We start from the raw sequence: 19523 nt of genomic DNA on the forward strand, positions 1-19523 counted from the left end.
GGGGGGGTCAGGTGCAGAAGCTGCCCTCTACCCCTGAATACTCTCTAAGGCCAGAAACAAGTTTCCTAGCTGTTTATTCTTGGCCTGGTTCTCTCACTCCTGTGCAGGGTGCTCTGCACCAGGTGCTGATGTCTCCACCTCAGAGGTGCTGAATTTCAGTGGGGCTGTGGACATGCAAATTGCTTTAGGAGCTTTGGAAATGGAGGAAATTATTACCATTGTTTCAGCCCTGTTTCCTCACAGACTTCGTGGAAAGCAGTGCCCGCCTGTGCTGTGCCCCTGATCTGCATCCTCCAGGGTTTAGTACCAGCATGTACCATGAGCGGGGCTAATCCATGCACTACTTTGCCTCTGATACTGCAGTGCGGGTGGCTTCAGACATTCCCCACTTAGAGGTCCTCAGCAGCTGCTCCAGCAGGCATCAGGCTGAGGCTTTGCTCACAAGTGATGGCAGTAGCAGAGCAGCTTTTGTTTTATGGAGTTGAGCTCCTCAGGGAGGTTAATCCCAGCTTTAATGCTGGGATTTCCCTACGCTGGTACCAGCTGCCTGACATTACTCACTCGGCTTGAGAAACAAAACACTAACCCCTGGGACCTGAGCTAAGCACCAGGGGCTGGGTGCAGAAGCTCCTGCCTGGGGAGCTACCCAGTTATATTCCCCTGGCACCATTCGAATCTTCTCACCACACAGAGTCTAGAGCTAGGGCAGGACCCTCTACTCAGTGCTCCCATAAGGTGCCACAGCCCCCCATTCTGGGCCTCCAGGCATGGCAGCACAGCAGGAGAGCACAGCTGAGAGCCACTGAAGTAGCTCAGAGCAGAATTATAGGGCCCCAGGCAATTGGAAGGGAGCCCAGCAATAGAATCTGTGACCACAGGAGCAACCCTGCCATCCCATTAAGCTACTCCATTAGAGTGACCAGATGTCCCAATTTTATAGGGACAGTCCTGATATTTGGGGCTTTTTCTTATATAGGTGCCAATTACCCCCCACCCCGATTTTTCACACTTACTATCTGGTCACCCTATACTCCATGCAGAGGAGCTTGTGATAGACCCATTGTCATTTGTACAGTGGGAGCAGCAGGCTAGCTGCCCCCTCAACCAGCACAGGAAGGGCCTGCAGGGGGAGCCAGGCTCACTGCTCAAGAGAGCTGTCTTCAGCAGGGAAGGGCTAGTGCACCCCTTTGGGCTGAATCCTACTGAATCCTTGGAACAACATGCAGCAGCCTCCCTTCTCCAAAGAACAATGAAGTGTGTTTGAAAGTCCTTAGGAGTGTGTGCTCTGAGCTCGTGCATGGAGGGGTGTATGTATCACGTGTGTAAGGAGCAGTGTGTGTTTGTGTGCATGTCTGGGTATGGAGGGGGATGTCCAGGCACATGCATGGTTATGTTCTTGGCATGTATGTAGGTGTATGGACTACCACATGGTGCTTCCCCACCTCCAGAACTGCCGCCTTCTCACACAACGTGGGCCATGTCAGTATGAGATTTATAAAAATGTATTCAACAAAGAATCATTGAGGTGAGTGATGGACAAGCCCCATTGGATTATCCCATCCAGCCCTGGAGCCAAAGCAGGATTGGCCCCTACAGCACAGTCCAGTCCTACTGTTTTGTCAGACCCAGCCTGAAATGCCCCATGTCCTGGGGCTCACACCCCTTCCCTTGGGAGACAACACCCAAGCTCAGTAATCTCACTATCCCTGAGAGACAGTCTGTATTTTCTCATCATCAATTGCCTCCAAACCTCCTAGTTACATCTGCCTTTACTCGTAACTAATTTCTTGCCCTCCCAAAGGGGACACACTTGTCAGAGGTTTGCAGACTTGCACGCTAGGCTTTCCCTCCAGGCTCCTGGGAGTTTTTCTTGCTCTATTCTGATCCCCTTCCTAGGATCAATCTCTTTCTGGTCACGTGGTGCCCAGAAATCACTGCAATCTCCCATGTGCGGTCTCCCCAGAGACTCTGCTATTGCTGTTCTGGGACCTGGTGTCTCTCCACAGGCAGCTCCAGGTGCACTGGCCTTTCCTGCTGCCAATTCACACAGACAGGGACAAGAAATTGTGAGGCTGGGACCCACAAGTGAAGAAAGTGGTGGATGGCACATACGGGGGCCATGGGGAAAACACAGGGATGGCCACAGCTCAGGCAGAGAACAAGATGTGTTGGGAAGGGGAGATGCAAAGGGAAAAATCTTGTGCATCCTGGCTATGTCCTGGCCAGAGTCTCACCAAGCTTCCCATGAACTCCCTGACTGTCCATCCTTCCTCACTGTGGGAAGGGAAGCCATGAACCTGCCCTGATTCTAAGGCTGAGGCAAAGCTGCCTGTGCTAACCACCACAGGGAGAACTCCCCAACCCGGTGCAGGGATGACATGTCCCCTTGGGGGTAAACAGCCTGACATGCCCGCTTCTGAGCGACACGTTTAGCCAGCAAAACAGAGATGGAAGGACAAACCCTCCCAGGAGGCTCCATTCTACATGGGCACCAGGGACAGACAAGGCCACAAGGAGTTATAGCTGCCCAGCTTTCCTTAGGCAAGGAGTTGAGTCAGCAGCCAGCTCCTCAGAGACCCTCAGTCTCAGGGCCCTGCCCCTCACAACACACCCTGCATGGCATTGCAGGCCCCTCTGGTAACACTGCTTTTCACACTCGCTACAGTCAAGGGTTTTCCCTCCATTTTTCTCCTCCCTCCCCTCTTTTCCCCCATTCTATCCATCTCACCCTCCCTCCTTCTCAGCCAGACCTGGAGCCCTGGGCAGAGTTTAGCCTGCAGGGTTGCATTTCTCTGTTCCATTAGCAGCAGCACAAAGCTACTATTCATCTCCCTCCAGGAGAGCGGGGTCCGGGCAGAGGAGAAATGTCCCCACACACATTCCCCCATGTCCCTCTACTCACATGCACACTCCCCATCCCTTCCAAGCCCCAGCACCTGTCCTTCCTGTGCTCCTCCCTTCCCTGAGGGGGCTTTGGGAGTTGAGGAAGCCAACTCACTGCATTGCCCATGGGAGCGAGCAGAAAGCACACAGGAAACGCGGGGATATGACAAGCAGGGAGATCCCTCCTTCCTTCATTCATCTTCTGGAGGGAACAAACAGAAGCAGAGACTGGGGCAGCACCAAGGGGACAAGTGAGTAAGGCACTGGGGGAGAGAGCAAGCAGTAGCTGGGGTGAACAGTATGTCCCTGAGAGCCCCCATCCTGCCAGGTAAGCTGCCATTCCAACCTCCAAGAGCAGACAGCCCTTGCGAGTTAGGGCTTGGCTGCCCAAAGTCCCCTGGCTTCTCTCCGACCTCAGTCACAAGATCCTCAGCTCGTCCGCCTCCGACAGGCCATACTTGGCTTTGTGGTCATTGAAGAGCTTGAGCAGGGAGCGGATGTACATAGCATGGTACAGATCCACCGTCTCGTGGCTAGGCTCCTGGATCCTGGGCACCGTCACAGGTTCTCCTACTGCCAGAGCCAGAAAGAGGGTGGAAGAGTGAATCCTAAGCACATAGAATAAACCAGCTGGTACAGCTAGGAGGACTCTCTCCCCCTCATAATGAGCTGGGCCTTGGAATGCTAATGCTAAACTTTCTTCCTAGTGAATTCTTACATATGGGCAATAGTACCACAGAGACAGCAACAGCACCTGGCCACAGGCATGGGGCAGAGAGGGAAGGAAGAGAACACACTGTGCCCTGGGATCACACCCACCAACTGCAGGTTCACAAGCCCCCTGGGCCCACTCTGCCAATTGCTGGATTTCACTCCTCACATTATGAGTTTTTGGCTTCCACACTTATCACAAACTCAATGGCAAGTGGAACCCTCTCTGTCAGCTTAGGCCAGGGGTTCTCAGGACAAATTTTTGGTGGCCTCAGAGTGCGGCCACCAACTCTTGCTGGTGGCCGCGCTCAATTTTTTTCCTAAAATACTTAATTAGCTTCAGGAAAAACAAACAAATATGCATGTTCAAATCATTGTAATTTATTTATTGCTAGCTAATAAGTCTGTTGTTAAAAGTGATATTAACAAACATACAAATATCACTTTTCACAGCAGACTTACTCAGCCCCAACAAACCTGAGGACAAATTAAGCTGGAGCTGAGTAAGTAAGTCAGGGGAGCCAGCAGGAGCCAGGGGTGATTGGGTTGGGGATGCCAGGGGAAATAGTTGGGGGCCAATGCCTGATGCCCCATAGCCAGAGCCAAAACACCATGGCTGGGGGATGGAGCCCAAAGCTGCTGGGCCAGAGCCTGGCATCTGTGGCCGCGCAGGCGTAGCCCAGGGCTGGAACCCGAAGACCAACGGCCAGAGCTTGCTGCCCCACTCCCCCAGGGGTGAATCCCAAATCCTGAGCCTCACCACCCCTGGAGAGGTGGGGAACTCACCAGCAGCCTGCTCCTCCAGCGTTGTACCCCAGTTGTGTCCAGAGGGGGCAGGGCTCAATCCCTGCTTGCAGCCCTAGTATCCAACACCAAGGCAGTGCATCCAGGAGCAAAACGGGGGTGGGCGGGGGGAGGGGCTGCTGCTTGCCCCACCCTCCCCCTAAATCACAGCCCAGGAGACTGTGGCCACAAGAAAAGCTGCTGGTGGCCGCATGTGGCTGCTGTATCCACATTTGAAAATTGCTGGCTTAGACAACCAGGCCTCAACCCCCACCACTACCAGTGCCGGGGCTTTTGGAGCAGCCAAAGCCATAGGAGAAGAGTAAGGGGATACTCACTGACAGTGGTGATAGGCTTCGGGTAGGGCAGGAAGCCTCGGGAATGGATAGAGGTTAAACCCCGTCCATAGAAGACGCAGGGAGCAAAGCCCACCAGCTTCTGGAACCTCTTCTGAATGCCCCTCATCCAGCTGTCCTCTTCAAAAACCACTTGCCGGAAGAGGTCATTCTCACCGAAGGAGAAGGCAGGAACCAGGTGTGCCCTGGGGGAGAAAGCATTGTACTATGAGTGCCCTCCGCAGCCAGCGCCCCCACTCCCAGGGTAGCACTCGCTACCAGGGGTGTGGAACCATTTGTCTGGAGGGGGGGGGGGCGCGGTGCTGAGCGCCACTGAACCAAACTGTAAACCCTGTATATAATGGAACCCACTTCAAACCAGTGGGTGCAGCCATACCTCCAGGACCCCTACTTCCAGCATCCAGCTCGCTACTGCACCTCAGTACCATGGGGCCCTGCAACAAACTTGATCATATTGAACCGGCCTCCCTTGGGAGTCACAGTAAGTAGCAGCTGAGGCACACTCACTATCCTATCTCCTGGGTCCTACTGAAAGGTAGTCCAGGGATGGGCTGCCTGGGGAGATCCCAAGGAGGGGAGAGGTGCCAGGCCCTGTTTCCTGGGCAAGTGGCTGGCTTGGCAGGTTCCTGGAGGTGCTACCAGAGGAGTTGGAGGCCTCTCAGGACAGCATCTGGCTGATGATACTCACCCATGCTGCAGTGCCATCCGAACAAAGCCTTTGCGGTTTTTGAGGATTAATGTGGTGACTCCTGGCTGGCAAGACAGCGACTCGGCCGCACCTCCAATCACGATGGCCACAGCGTTCCCACTGCCATTCTGAGAGAGCAGGTACCCTATTGCCCGGCGTGTCACAGGACACAGGCCTAAAGAGAAGAGCACCAAGGGAACATGAGGAGAACTGCAATGGAAACCAGCTCTTGGCCCACCTGAGAACCCCTTGACTCACCAGATGACCTGGGGGACAGACCCCTGGCCCCAATCTCTGAATGAGTTTGGGGGGCTTGGAAACAGGCCTACAGTTAGGATTTGAGGAGAACATCCCAACAAGCAAGGGCGGGTGGATGATCAGGTGCCCTCCACTCAGGCGTGCAGAAGGTGCAGGGGAGCTATTCTCTTTCCTTCCTCCCAGCATAGAGGCAGACCTATGTCCCTGCCCAGGAGCCCAACACATGGAATAAGGGCGACACCTTGTGTCCACCCAGGAGCCACGGGGTCTCTTGCTCTGGAGGGTGCAATAGGATAAGGAGATCAGCAGAGCGGAGGCCGAAATGGGCACTCACTGGGCCCCAGCTCCTGAACGCCCATGTTAGCTAGCAGCAGGAAGCAGCAGCTGTGCCAGGCAGAATGCAGTTTCCCAGGGGATGTTATGGTGCCATTTTCAGTGACTGAGCCTGGGAATTGGCACTCGGGGAGTGGAGGACATAGAGCAGAGCACACTTCATGTCTGGGCTGCATGAAAAATGACAGTTGCTCAGGTCTTTGAGCTTTCCTAGGGGATGGTGCAAGGAACAATCCCTAGGGAAGCACTATATAGCCCATGAAATACTTGAGCTCTGTGGCGTTCCCCTGTCTTTCCTTCTCTAGGGCCTGGCTGCGGCATGGAATTCCATCACCCAACCCAGGCAGAGGAGCAATGGCAGAGTGGGAGGGGGCAGGCTAGAGTAGTGCTGGGTGTGGGGCAGAATGGAGGTGCAGTAGCAGAGCATGGTGGGAGAATCTCAGTGAGCTGCTGACTGCACTGAGCCTGGCCCAGGCAGCAATGTCAAGCTGACATTTTGGCAAGTACTAAAATTTGCTTTAGTCTCAGGGGAAAAAAAAAACAACAGAAGCACATGAGAACAGAATGATGTTGCCAGCAGTAGATTCAGTATCCAGAGGGTTCGAAAGGGGCTTTGGCCAGACGCTGCAGAGGGAAGGGACTCAGGTGATCAGTGATGGAAAGAAAGGAGAGGAGCTGGCTATTTTACAGATCTCCTAGGTCTCTTGTATTAGCCACATCTGCAACACTTCTGGTGTGATTCTCTGGACCTGAGCAAGGGACACTCCCTGAGCATGCTCACCCCCACTCATCAGGTACTCCCGGAAGACCGGCAGCCGGAAGTTGCCAGCCAGCGTGGCCAGGAAGGGTCTGATGCCGGGGAACTTCTCAGAGAAGCCAGTGGACTCGGTGATGAAGTTGCAGAAGGCCCCAACGCAGAGGATCCCATGGGGGTGTGCGCCAATGATATAATTGTGACTGGGGAGGAGGCTGTGAGTCTTCACTAACTAGAAGGAGAAGATACATAATCAATGGGGAAGGCAGGGACTGGTGGGGGAAGAGGGAAGGAGGATCCTGGTTGGGTCACAGGTCTCTACACATGACTGCAGGTGGGCAGTGCTGGATAAATATCAACTTGGCAATCCCCACCTGGCGCACCCCTCACCCCCACAAACAGATGGGCAAATCAACACATAAGAGCGGCCATACTGGGTCAGACCAAAGGTCCATCTAGCCCAGAATCCTGTCTTCCACCATTGGCCAATGCCAGGTACCCCAGAGGGACTGAACTGAACAGGCAATCATCTAATGATCCTTCCCCTGTTGCCCATTCTCAGCTTCTGGCAAACAGAGGCTAGGGACACCATCCCTGCCCATCCTGGCTAATAGCCATTGATGGACCTATCCTCCATGAATTTATCTAGTTCTTTTTTGAACCGTTATACTCTTGGCCTTCACAACATCCCCTGGCAAGGAGTTCCACAGGTTGATTGGATGTTGTGTGAAAAAAATACTTCCTTTTGTTTGTTTTAAACCTGCTGCCTATTAATCTCATTTGGTGACCCCTAGTTCTTGTGTTATGGGAAGGAGTAAACAACACTTATTTACTTTCTCTACACCAGTCATGATTTTATAGACCTCTATCATATCACCCCTTCGTCGTCTCTTTTCCAAGCTGAAAAGCCCGTCTTATTAATCTCTCTTCATATAGCAGCCTTTCCTTTCATTCCTGAGCTGACCTGTGCTCAGTAGTTACTCCCTCACCCAAAATAAATATATGTGCTGAACAGCTATTGAATTGCTGAATTTTGTGGGGGCTGGGATTCGATTTGGGGGCAAGCATCTGCACCGGATGTGATCCTAAAGATTCTGTGAAGAGTAAGGTGTCTGTTGTCTCAAATGTCCACTAGGGGGTAGCAGGAGGTCACATTAATTCCAGCATCAATTTTTAAAACAAATTTCTGTCGGCTTTACTGGAAGCTCCATGCAGGGTCTGGCCTGGCCTCTACAGAAAAATGCATGTGCAATTTCAGGGGCAGGTGGATGTACTGGGCACCCATGAAGCTGCCAGCAGCCAGGTTGCAGGATGGATGTATACAGAGAGACATGAGAGATTTATTCAGGCAAGGGGCCCAACAGAGATGCCTGAGAGACTTAGGAGCTTGTCCAGAGGTTTGCAGGAAGTCAAAATTCTACAGTATAGCACTCAGCACATACTGTATGGACAGCAGGGGCATGACACACCTGCCCAGCACAGCTTACCTGAATAGGGAAATAATCTCGGAAATGCTTCCAGACAGGCCAGTTTCGAACCCATGCCGACCTCCTCCCACCTGCAAACCACACAAGAGGGAGTAGCTGTGAGGACAAGGATCTCACACAGACACTGACACTGAGGACAGAATCCACTTCCACTGGGAGGTTGGTCACTTCCTCTTCCTTTTAGCCCTTGCCTCCCAGCAGACCAGAGCTAGTCAGAACATTGGTGATGACCTGATTTTTTATTTAATTTATTTATTTATTGTTAACAGTTTGCAGAGATGTGCAGTTTTCACTGGAAAGATTGGGGGAGGGAGGAGAAATTGTACAGTGCAGCCTGATGGCCAAGGCATTGCCCTGGATGTGGGATACCCAGGCTCAAGATCCTGCTCTGCCTGATTCAGAGTGATCTGGGATGAAAAGCTATGCTCTGAATCAGGCACAGAGCAAGGATTAGAACCTGGGTCTCCCACACTGCAGGCCAGCGCCTTACTCACTAGGATGCACACGTGTGTTCTGATGTGAACACAGACATTTTGGCACAATTCGGTTTTAGATCAGTTGTCCAAAAGGTCATTTTATTGCAGCGAGGAACAAAACAGCTTTTGAAACCTTGGGAGTCTAGGACTATCCTCTCACAGGGCCAGTATCTCCTGGGTATATTATGGGCTGCTGCCCTCTAGTGTCATACAGCAGACCTATTCTTTTGCAGAAGTTCCCACTACTAACTGGCTTTCCCCTCTGATATTTTGCAAAAATAGCTGTGCCACAATCCAGGCAGGGGCAATAACAAGAGACCACCACAAACTGCTGCAACTTTGGAGCGTAGTCCCCAACTAGACCTCATACAGTGACCATCCATCACAGCCACACTGGGGATTGCTGGAAAGACTGACTCTTTTGGGGAACCCCTGCACCTCTGTAGTTTGTCTTTGTCACTAGGCCAGAGAAATGATTCTGGAAATCTTACCTTCTCTGGCTGCTTATGCCCCAGCTGATGTAATGATTCTCTGTGCATATTTGTGCCCTACTAGAAGGAATCACAACTGCCCAGAACTATGTCATAGGCCCTGTATTGCTAACAGATAAAGGAGAGTCTCCTTAATCTCAGGTGGCAGGAGTCTGTGCTTCTGGACTATCCCTGCTGCTGCTGTAAATGTTGCTAGGTGTTACAATACAGAGAAACAGAATGAAATTAAACAGAGTTCCAGCCCGGGTGCTGTCAGAGTCACATTTTAATCACACATGACACTGAGCAGATGTTGTGGAAGGGCCAGTCACTAAAGATCATTAAATAAGCAAGCAAATAATGGAAGATGAGAGGGGAAAAACAGCAAAGAGCACACAAAGATCTTTGTACAATCTGCTGTAAACTTTATGGTTTACTCCCTGTGTGCGTCTCTGGACCTATTTCCCTTGCTCTTGGGGAAATGCCTTTAGCGTGAGTGTGATTTAGCAAATACCGGGACCTGAAGACCTACAAACACAGATCATACTCTCAGAGACAAGGACATACATGCAAGGGGTTGGACAGACATTTGAATCCTCCAGCAAATCTGTCTCCCCTCTGTCCTGCTATGCATACACGTATGCAGTAAATTAGGCTGTACCTTCCCATACCTTGCTCCGGTGCGTCCCAGTCAAAGATTACCCAGGCAAAGTATAGAGCAGAAACTGGCCAGAAACTGGTGAAAACCAAATAGACGAGGAGAAACAGGGCGACGATTCCTGAGGGTATCACAAGCAAGAGATTAGCTCACATATCCCATAATGCCCCAGTTCTAATGTGGAATGAGATGAGCGCCCACAGTGAATCCCATCCTCTTTGGGCCAATTCAGAACTGGGCAGATCTTCCCACCCACCCCAGAAAATATCTGATTCCCAGCACTTGTCTGTAGGCCAAAATGCCTGCTTATTTGCGGTGTGTTCTGACTGGCTGTGTTTCAGCACTGACCAACCAATCCAGACCCATTAAGCCTCCACGCTGAATCGGTAAGGGCAGAACAACAGCCAGACTGGCTTTGCTGCACTAGTAAAATTTGGGGCCCTAATTCATTACCTGTGGTGCTCCCTGGAAAGAGGCTGCATTGGAGACAAGATTCTGGCCTTTTTACTACTGTCATCTTTATCTATACAGCCTGTCTAGGCACCACAATAGTAAAACCTCAAGAGCCTGGTCTATGCTGGAGCCACTCTGATGGAGAATTACAGGCTCCAATGTTCCTAGTACATATGCAGCCTCCCCAGGTCAGAGACAAGCAGCCAAAGCTGAGCATCAACTGTGGACAGCAGGAGACACTTCTAAAGGGGGTGCAATGTCTGGCCAAACAGCTTCAGATATGAGAAAGCCTGCTGAACCCGAGCCCCTCTGCCCCCCCATGTATATCGTGTACTTAAACTACAGCCCACTTCCAGTACATGGAGCAACCGGGGAAAGAGCGTGAGAGGCTTAGACTGCAGTAACCACATGTGCTGGGACTGTGCCGCATGCAGACCCACCAGAGGTCTCAAAATGCAGCCTGCCTACCACAGTCTAATGGTGGAAAGCTAATCCCATATTTGTAGAACTTGCTGAGGTACTTATTAGTATAATTTCTATTGCAGTGGCACCTCGGGGCCTCAGGCAAGAATCAGGCCCATGGTCCAAGGCACTGGACAAACTGAACAAAACGATGGTCCCTGCCCCCAGCAGTTTACAGCCTAGGACTGTAGGTAACAATGTCTCAAGTCTCTTTAGGGCTAGTCTACGCTGGCAATGTTAAAGCACTGCCATGGCAGCGCTTTAACATGGCTTGTGTAGTCGCGGCACCACCTCCATGAGGGGCGCAGCTCCCAGCGCTGGGGCACTGTCTACACTGGCGTTTTACAGCACTGAAACTTGCTGCGCTCACGGGGCTGAGCAAGTTACAGCACCGTAAAGTGCCAGTGCAGACAAGCCCCGTGTCTCAACTACAAATTCAGTCTTCTGAAAAGCTGAAGCCATTTACCACTAATCCTCCCTTCCCTTTTAAATCAATTATTCTGTAACAAGCACTAACTTGATCCGATTTGCAAGTCACAGTCCCAAAACAGAATTCCGCAGAATAAGATAATTAAGCTAACGGGAAGTCTCCTGTCACAGAGTGCAGCTGGGAGGTGGCAGGGGAGGGGGGTATCTGTAAGTGAGCCAAGGTGCCTCCTATCCCCTCTGTAAGTCGGAGGCAAGTTGAAGGAGCTGAATTCCTGCTCGGGATTCTGAGCTATTTCAGATGTGGTTGTGCTCGAAGGCCCCAGTCGGGATCAGGGCCTTGTCCTCCTAAGCACTGTACAAACACATACGGAGACAGTCTCTGCCCCCACCACCAATCCACAATCTAAGCTTTTTCTGGGGGGTGAGCAGGAGGTGGGTGCACAGCAGGAGAGGGTATAAACATTCTGGGCCACTGACACGCGGTTTGGGTGCTCAGCACTTAAAAAAAAAAAAAAGCAGGCCCTTTGTATCCTGAGAAGTGGATTGGTGCCAGGCCTAATTTGAATGCAGTTAACCCCACCTATACAGGGGCCTTTACCCCAAAGCACTTTGTCCTTCAACAAGCTCTAAATGCAACCCCAGAAGGCAAGGAGAGAAGCAGACAGCCGAAGGGAGCACACCACGTTGCACAGCCGTGAGAGGAAAGATGTTAGCTCAGGATCACACGGACCTCTGCTCCTATGAAAAGGATCATGGGGTATTTTTCTGAGGTCTCATCTGAAAATCCTTCCCCCACTGACCAGCAAAGATCTCTTGCACCCCTCATTCCCCTGGGCAAGACTGCTGTTCTTCCTGGTCATTCCCTCAGGCCTTAGTGCTGGATTTTCCGATGTCCTGAATTTTTGTGAAATTATCAACTGTGGTGCTAGGGATAGAGAGTAACAAACCATACGGACCCCAATGCAGAATCTCAACAACCCCACAGCAGCATCTGATTGGTGAGAGAGATGGAGAATGGTGCGCCTCCTCCTGCCAGCTGGGTCTACTCACCCATCAGCAAGAAGCTGAGGACCCACTGCAGAACTGAGAGGAGCTGGATGCATGCTCGGAACTCCCGCTGCGAGGGCCAGGGCACGGTGAGCAGAGTATGCAGGGCGGCCTGAACGCTGGCACGGCTCCCTGCAAAGCACACACACCATTTGGTTTGCACTTGTGATCGATCACTTCCTGAGCCTGCTGCTGGTCATGCTGCACTTACCTGCTGAACCTCTTCTCTCCCTCACCCCCATAACACACAACCCCCCAAAAACACGGACAATCCCACGCACACCTACACCTTCACATGCACGCACACACACACGCAGTCCCCCCCCCATCGCATGCACCGACACACAGCTGCACAAACCACTCCATGCACCAAAACATATAGTCACCCCACTCCCCATACATGTGCACCTGCAGGCCCTCGCACATACACTGAGCCCGCAGCACGTACACACACAGGGCTGATTCCTCAGGCTGTCTCCAGTAGCCCAGGCTGACCACAGGTACAGAAGATGAATATGAAGCTCAGAGCAGACAGGGAGAGAGGGCAAGGCCCAGTGGGGCTCTTGTGCTGGGATGGGGATGAGGGTGTGCTGCTAGGTGAATGAAGCACATCCAAGGACGTTCCAAGATCCTGAGGGGAATGGAGACTCCTCCAGAGTCTGGGGAGGAGTCTCCCTGGGCCTGTTCAGCCTCATAGGGAAGGAGTTTGGCAAAACATTCAAGTTTCAAAGCTGGCCAGACTCCCAGGGAGGCCAGATTCTGCGCAAGGTTGGGGTCACTCTGCTGCATGCAAGGCAGCTGCCATCCTTCCTATAGATGTGTGCTGGGGAAGCCTGAGCTAGGAGTCATGGGAAGCAGGGGGCAAGTACGCACCCAGCTAAAGCATCCCAGCAGGCAGGAGCGTCTGAACTAGTGACAAATGAGCCTGAATGTGCAAGGCTCATGGTCCTGTCCTGCAATGACTGATAAGGGGACCTCGCCCCTGCCCCCGGCCTTGATTCCTGAAAGAGGGAGTTCAACAGCACTAACTTGCTTCACTTCTCCTCCCCCCAGCTAACCTTGGTGAACGATTAACTCCCACTGATGGCACAGCAAACACAGTGAGGGGCTTTCCATCCCTCCTCCCCTCTGGACTGGAGTCAGATTCCAAATTCCATGTGCACACCCATCCCCTCCTTGCCATGGAAGGGCTCAGTGTTTGTGTGAGGAATTTAGGCTGAGCTGCGAGAGCCTCCATGTGCCAAATGGCCTGTCCCACCAAGGCCTGACCACAAGGCAACTGGCTCACAGAGCACTCAGAAGAGTTGCACAGAGTCACAGCTGGCCTTTCCATGGCTGGGAAAATAACTTTGGCAGGTGCTCTAATTTTAACAACCCCCAAGACATGTATCTACATAGCTAGAACAGAGGGGCCCCAGCATACATTGCTGTGCTGGATCAGAGGAAAAGCCAGGAACAGGAGATCACAGAAAAGCCACCAAATCCAGATTTGTGTCAGACCCATCCAGCTTTGGGGGTTCATCCCTTCCAGAGGCAAATCCAGATCATGGACAGGGCAGTGGAAATTAAATGAATATGGGAGCTCTCATTGGGTTTGAATGCATGTGTTTTCTTCCCCAGAGCAGTTTGCCAAGTTCTGTCAAATCCATTACTCATCCCTGATACACGCCAGACTCCCCAATGTATCACACCGGATCCCAGAAATCTCATACGCCACAGTTCTGCCCTTAGTTGAGCGAGGGCCAAATCCAGCACACTTTACTCAGATTTACTTAGCTCTCACTCCTGTTAAAAGCAGCGGGAATCTTTCCTGAGTAAGAGTTGCTAGATGCTTTCCTTTAATTTGGACTACATGTCTGAATTAGCACTCAAGCAGGGAGAATTTGCCACTCTTTGCAGCCCCCTATTTTGGTGAACTACCTGATGCTCCTTTGCAATGTCAATTTCAGAGAATTCATTCCTGCAGAGTAATTTGAGGGATTTGTGCCCTGCTGCTGCTACACAATATTTATAAAAAGCCTTCCCCTTTTATTAAACAGCCTAAAACAAGTGTATAACAACAAATACTAATCAATTGACTAGAAACTGGCAAGTCTAGAGCATTATAAATAACTTCAAATACGCTTTGCAATTTTCTTACCACTACGATTTTGGGAATAGGCTGCAATAATTGTTTTCATGTTGGTGACAAGTTCTCTCCCAGACTTTGGATCCGCAGGTTAAAAAGCAGGTTTGCAAATCTCAACCTGTGAAACTGATGGTGTGTCCAACTGCTTTGAAATGCCACTGTCTGGCCCAAGGTAAACTGCCCGCATTGGAGGGGTGGTGGACAAACCCTGTCCTTCATTTGAAAAAACAAGAAGAAAACCCTGTGATATTAAAAAGGAGGAGTTATCAGAAGGTCCCAGGTGGCTGTTTCCATAAAGGATCCTGCACCCTTCACCCACTTACACAAATGTACACAATGCTGGATATTTTCATCAGAAGACACTTGCCTGAGTCTGTCTTCCCCCCTGCTTGGAATGGTACTTTCCTGGGTATGTCACAAACTACTGCCCACATGTTAGTTGTGGGATTCTAATTAAAGGCAAGTTGAAAATGTGAAAAAGTCAAACTCAAATCATCATTTGTTAGAGGAAAGTAGCATTTGCCACACTGGCTCAGACTGTTAAATCCAGTAGCCAATAGCCAATATATTCAAGAAGGCACAACTGCCTCACTCCCTTCTACGATGCACCTGGCAAATTGGTCAAGGCTTCACAGGGGAAAGGCTCCTTCCTGCTCACTGTAGCAGAGATTACACCTTGACGTAGAAGATCTGATTCCTCATCCTAGGCATCCTTGACACTCTGAATGCTTTTCCTGTCACCCATCTCTTCCAAGGCTTACTGGAAATCAGACCAGAACCACAGAAGCAGAAAGAAGAGAGTCTGAAGCCAGAATCAGAATTCTGGGTTGTGGTATCTCAGGATTGATCCTACTCACACTGAAATCAATAGGAATCTTTCTACTGCCTTCTGGGTGCTGGAGTGGACTCCTAGGTATAGTATATAGTTATTGAAGGAGGTTCCAGGCAATGCTATGTTAAGTGCTACAGAGTTGGGGTAAGATGTTCTGGGTCAGGCACCACATGAGGTTGCCACTGGATGTTCTCGCTCTCGGCTGTGCTCGGCTAGGTATTCAGCTGTTGCTGGTTGTTTAGGCAATCTGAGTACCTAGCTGGACACTTATTTTTCCTCTTCTGCCTTAAACTTTTCCGCAGTTTTCGCAGGTGCGGCACTGAGCACATTGACAACAGCAGCATGGAGGAAGTGGCAGGTATGCAGAATCCTTCCTCCTAGAAAATCTGCTTTTGTAAATTAGAGTGAATTTCAGTACTGAAGAAGAGAAGTTCCACGTTTGCTGTTAAAAAAGGGCAAAATATCTTGTAAACGGGCAAATTCTAACTTCAGAAGAATGGATGCCACTTTAACCATTACTTCTGCTAAAAAGCTACATTCACCAATAGAAATAGAAAATTTGTCATATTCCCAAGCACTGATAAAAATACAAGCCTTTGCACATGAACATCTATTGCCAAAAGAGACCGCTCTAGCACCAAAACCACAACTTGTGTCAGAAGTTATATTTGGATTTTAAAAGGACTGGAAAAAAAAAGCATCATTGAGGAGGAATTTTAGACTGTTGTGTGATAGGTAGTTGAGAGAAACTTGACAAACCAAGGAGAAAGTATGCATGCTGTACATTTGCTACAAGAGTGGGAAATTTCCACTCTTGCATCCGACGAAGTGGGCATTCACCCACGAAAGCTCATGCTGCAAAACGTCTGTTAGTCTATAAGGTGCCACAGGATTCTTTGCTGCTTGTACATTTGCTAATGATTGCTTGGAATTTGTATCTATAGTTCTGAAGAAAGCTAGCACTAGGTTACTTTTTACCCTCTATTTGCTGCAGACTGGTTTGGATTTGAGATTCTGTAAAACTTCTAGATTTTTATAGGTCACTAGTGTATATTCACTACAGACTGACTGGTCTCCCCCTCTAAATACAAGGTGTTAGCCTCACAGCTATTGCAGCCCGGTGCTTCCCTTGGACTAGGTTGTACATACAGATGAACCTCCAGCTAAGACTAGCTCCTAAAAGGGGTCTCGAGAAGTTGGGAAAAGGCATTGTATTTTGATCCCCTTTGCAAAATTACATCTAATCTTGGTAATTATAGATGAGATTTAACAAATTAGCATCTTCCACCAAGTCAACACCATGCATTGTGAAGATTTAAACTTGTTTTTTCCATTGCACATTCAAGGCTGCTCTAGCCTAAAGAACTGGGACAGAGTTTTGTGTTCTACTTTGAGAGAGTCAGTCAAGAAGAACACTTACTTACCTTACAGTAACTGTGGTTCGAGAGGTTTTGTCCATATGGCTCCTTCTCTTGAGGCACATGCACCCCATACATGCAAGATCAGGTTCTTTTGGCCAGTAGTAGCCACTGGGGCAACTCCTGGGCCTTAGATGCCCTTATCCCACACTGAGGGCATAAAGAGTGACATGTGCCCAACACCCCTCAGTTCCTTTGCCAATACAGGATTGAAGAAGTGTAGCACTCCTTAGCAGCCGCAAAAATGGTTGTGGAATCCATGTGGACAACCCATGCTGAAGAACCACCATTGCTGTAAGGGAGAGAACAGTTACTTTTTCAAGTATTTGTCCACACGGATCCCACTCTTGTCCTTTACAGGCTAACAATCCCTTGTAAATAGACATGATGAATCTATCAGGTATAGAAGGGTGCAGAATATCTAGTGACTTGTGTGACTTCTCTTCAATACTTCCAGTGGAACATTAAGGGTCTTGACCATACATTTCAGGTCTTGGAACGCGTTGAAGTCATTTGTTGGACAAGGTATAGAGCAGTGGTTTTCAACCAGTGGTCCATTGATCCCTGGGGGTTCACAGACTATGTCTAAGATTTCCAAAGGGGCCCAACACCTCCATTTGAAGTTTTATAGGGGTCCGGAAATGAAAAAAGGTTGAAAACCACTGACAGAGGGATTGACTGCTTCATCAAAATTGCCACTAGGATCAATTGTTTCACCTCTCTCTCTAGGAGCTATGGTTGCACTAACTGACCTGGCTGGGAAGATCTATACTGCCTTTTAGGATAAGAGGATTTAACCCTAGAAGAGGGGGGAAAGGATGTTGGCTTGCAGGTATGTGGCTGCCTACCTCAGGACCATGACTCAAGCATATAGATATTGGACTGATGGACACACAGGAGGATGCCAGGGACTTGCTCCCTGTGAGATACATGCCATCTCCTGTTTTAAGAGCAGTCTCAGCTCCACACTGGGAAGTCAGGGAAAGACCCAATGGAGGGGATGAGCAGGAGATAAGTCTCTACTGTGTCCTGATGGAGAAGATGGTGAGGCTACCCTTTCTGGTGTGCTAGGGCACTCATGCATCCCTTCTGCCTAGGGTAGGGGAAGTAGATAGTTTCAAAGTCTCAACTGCTGACCAAAGGCCTAATTAGTACTGATAACATGGGTACAACCCCTGTTTTCTAAACCCAACTAAACTACAACAGAGTCACAGAGAAGCAAACACTGCAAGGGTTCCACCTTGCTGCAGCAAGAAAGAATTAAGGAACAATTGTGCTTCCTCCATCCTTTATATCCTGGTACTGGAGGACATCTAGAGTGCAGACACAGCCCCAACACACACTATGACCAAAGAATTTCATTGTGTTCATGGGCCACATGCTTGAAGCAGCAGAGACTCCAAGACACAGGTGTGCAACTCTGGCAAACTGGGTTTGTCCATGCACAGGGTTACTTTCTCATTAAAGCTAGTTCTTAAGATCCCATTCTGAGTTTTTAGGTCAGCCAAAACAATACAGAGCCTCCTATATGGAGTATAGCGATAAGGGAAGTCCAGGTGCAGCACTGACCACATTGACAGCAGCAGCATGGAGGAAGTTGCAGGTATGCAGAAACTTCCCACCTAAAAAAATTGCTTTTGTAAATGAGAGTGAATTTCAGTACCCAGTACTGAGCCTCTCTCCACCAAGGCCTCTGCCAAGCAGGACCAGAACTCTGGCTACTTTTGGTACCAACTACTAGATATAAAGAATGAGCACTAAGCCTTTTTTAAAGCCAGACTTCATTCCCAAAAAGGTAAGTAGAGACAGGAGATTAATTGGGCTCTGGTTGGAAATTCCAAGATGAACCTTGGAAATCAGAGGTGTCAAATACCTAATGGCCTGCCTTGTACCCAGGACTGACCATGTTAGCAGACAAGAAATTTAGCCAACAGTGTTAAGTCAAACAGTTGTAACAAGGCTTTCAGTAGCAGAACAGTTATAGAGCAGGTTCAGAAACCATTACTGATCCCTGACAAACATGCAAGGGGAGGGGGCAGTATAGTGCAGAGCTGCTGGCAATTTCTCTTTTTAGATTCCCTACCCAATAAAGTCAGTATTGCAGTTGCAACTCCATGCCAAATGTGAAGCAGCAGTTATGTTACCTAGTCTATCCCTTCTCAGCCAGTACAGGATTATTCTTCCCTACAGCATTTTTTTTTTCTTTTTTACATTAAGTATTCTATCTAAACTAGCTTTAAACAATCCAAACAAGGAGGCCTCCACCACACAGCTTGTCTCAATGAACAGCCTAAAATTTCCGTTTAATATCACCTCATTTCTTAATTCTAGCCCCTGGCAGCCCCATAAGTAGTTCTTGTCTCCCCTTGATATTTACCTTTATTTCAGTTATCGGTCAGAAGTGGGTCTCAAGACACAAGCAGCTCTTTTGTATTCTCTAGAGAAGTGTTATAGCCACACAAAGTCTCCATTTTGAATTTAAATGGAGATTGCAGCAGTGCTGGAGACTGACATCCCTACTGTCGCAGTTGTATTGGGTCTTTTACCATCATTTAAAGCCAGTGTCCTTGAGACGTGTTGCCTGTTTTACACAGAAAGACAGCATTTCTGTTAGCCACCTAGGGAAGAATAAAGATGTCTGACACTGGAAGCAGTGTCATCACTTGCTGGTTGCACAAGAGGCCCTCTTTGTAACTACAGCCCTTCACAAAAGATGAATCATATGTTTATGAACTCCCCCTTCAGAGCCTCAACTGATAACTTGCTCCTACAAATTGTTGTCTAAACTCTCACTTCCCATACTGTCCACCTGTACGCCACTGTCCAGGGCCTCGGAAGGGTACACCAGCATGATAAAGAAACATGGGCAGAGGATGAGGCCAGAAGCAAGAAACTAC

At 49.6% G+C, this 19523-nt stretch overlaps 1 protein-coding gene across 5 annotated transcripts; it reads right to left on the reverse strand.

Annotated features, from left to right (window-relative positions):
* Nucleotides 1–3: 3 nt before the first annotated feature.
* Nucleotides 4–19412, reverse strand: LOC120371561 (diacylglycerol O-acyltransferase 2-like). Of its 5 annotated transcripts, none has more exons than XM_039487425.1 (10): nucleotides 19004–19412; nucleotides 16633–16918; nucleotides 14389–14589; nucleotides 12252–12380; nucleotides 9871–9978; nucleotides 8254–8324; nucleotides 6794–6998; nucleotides 5422–5596; nucleotides 4716–4918; nucleotides 4–3456 (listed from the first exon to the last, which is right to left on the reverse strand). In XM_039487425.1, the coding sequence occupies exons 3-10, from the start codon at nucleotides 14426–14428 to the stop codon at nucleotides 3302–3304; spliced, it is 1086 nt and encodes a 361-aa protein (XP_039343359.1). In that variant the 5' UTR covers nucleotides 14429–14589; nucleotides 16633–16918; nucleotides 19004–19412; the 3' UTR covers nucleotides 4–3301. The 5 variants fall into 5 exon arrangements, with proteins under 5 accessions (XP_039343359.1, XP_039343361.1, XP_039343358.1 ...); XM_039487427.1 differs by having other exon boundaries at nucleotides 4–3453; nucleotides 14389–14617; XM_039487424.1 differs by having other exon boundaries at nucleotides 14389–14617.
* Between the last annotated feature and the right edge of the window lie 111 nt (nucleotides 19413–19523).

This window comes from Mauremys reevesii, linkage group 9 (assembly GCF_016161935.1).
Source record: "Mauremys reevesii isolate NIE-2019 linkage group 9, ASM1616193v1, whole genome shotgun sequence".
In the NCBI taxonomy this organism is placed as follows: domain Eukaryota; kingdom Metazoa; phylum Chordata; order Testudines; family Geoemydidae; genus Mauremys; species Mauremys reevesii.

Bases quoted from the DNA above. Each gene is read 5' to 3' on its own strand.
- LOC120371561 (XM_039487425.1), bottom strand. From the start codon at position 14,428: ATGAAAACAATTATTGCAGCCTATTCCCAAAATCGTAGTG. The intron at 9,979-12,251 runs GTGAGTAGACCC...TGATACCCTCAG, and splicing joins CCTCAGCTTCTTGCTGATGG to GAATCGTCGCCCTGTTTCTC. The intron at 6,999-8,253 runs GTAAGCTGTGCT...TTCTCCTTCTAG, and splicing joins GAGATTATTTCCCTATTCAG to TTAGTGAAGACTCACAGCCT.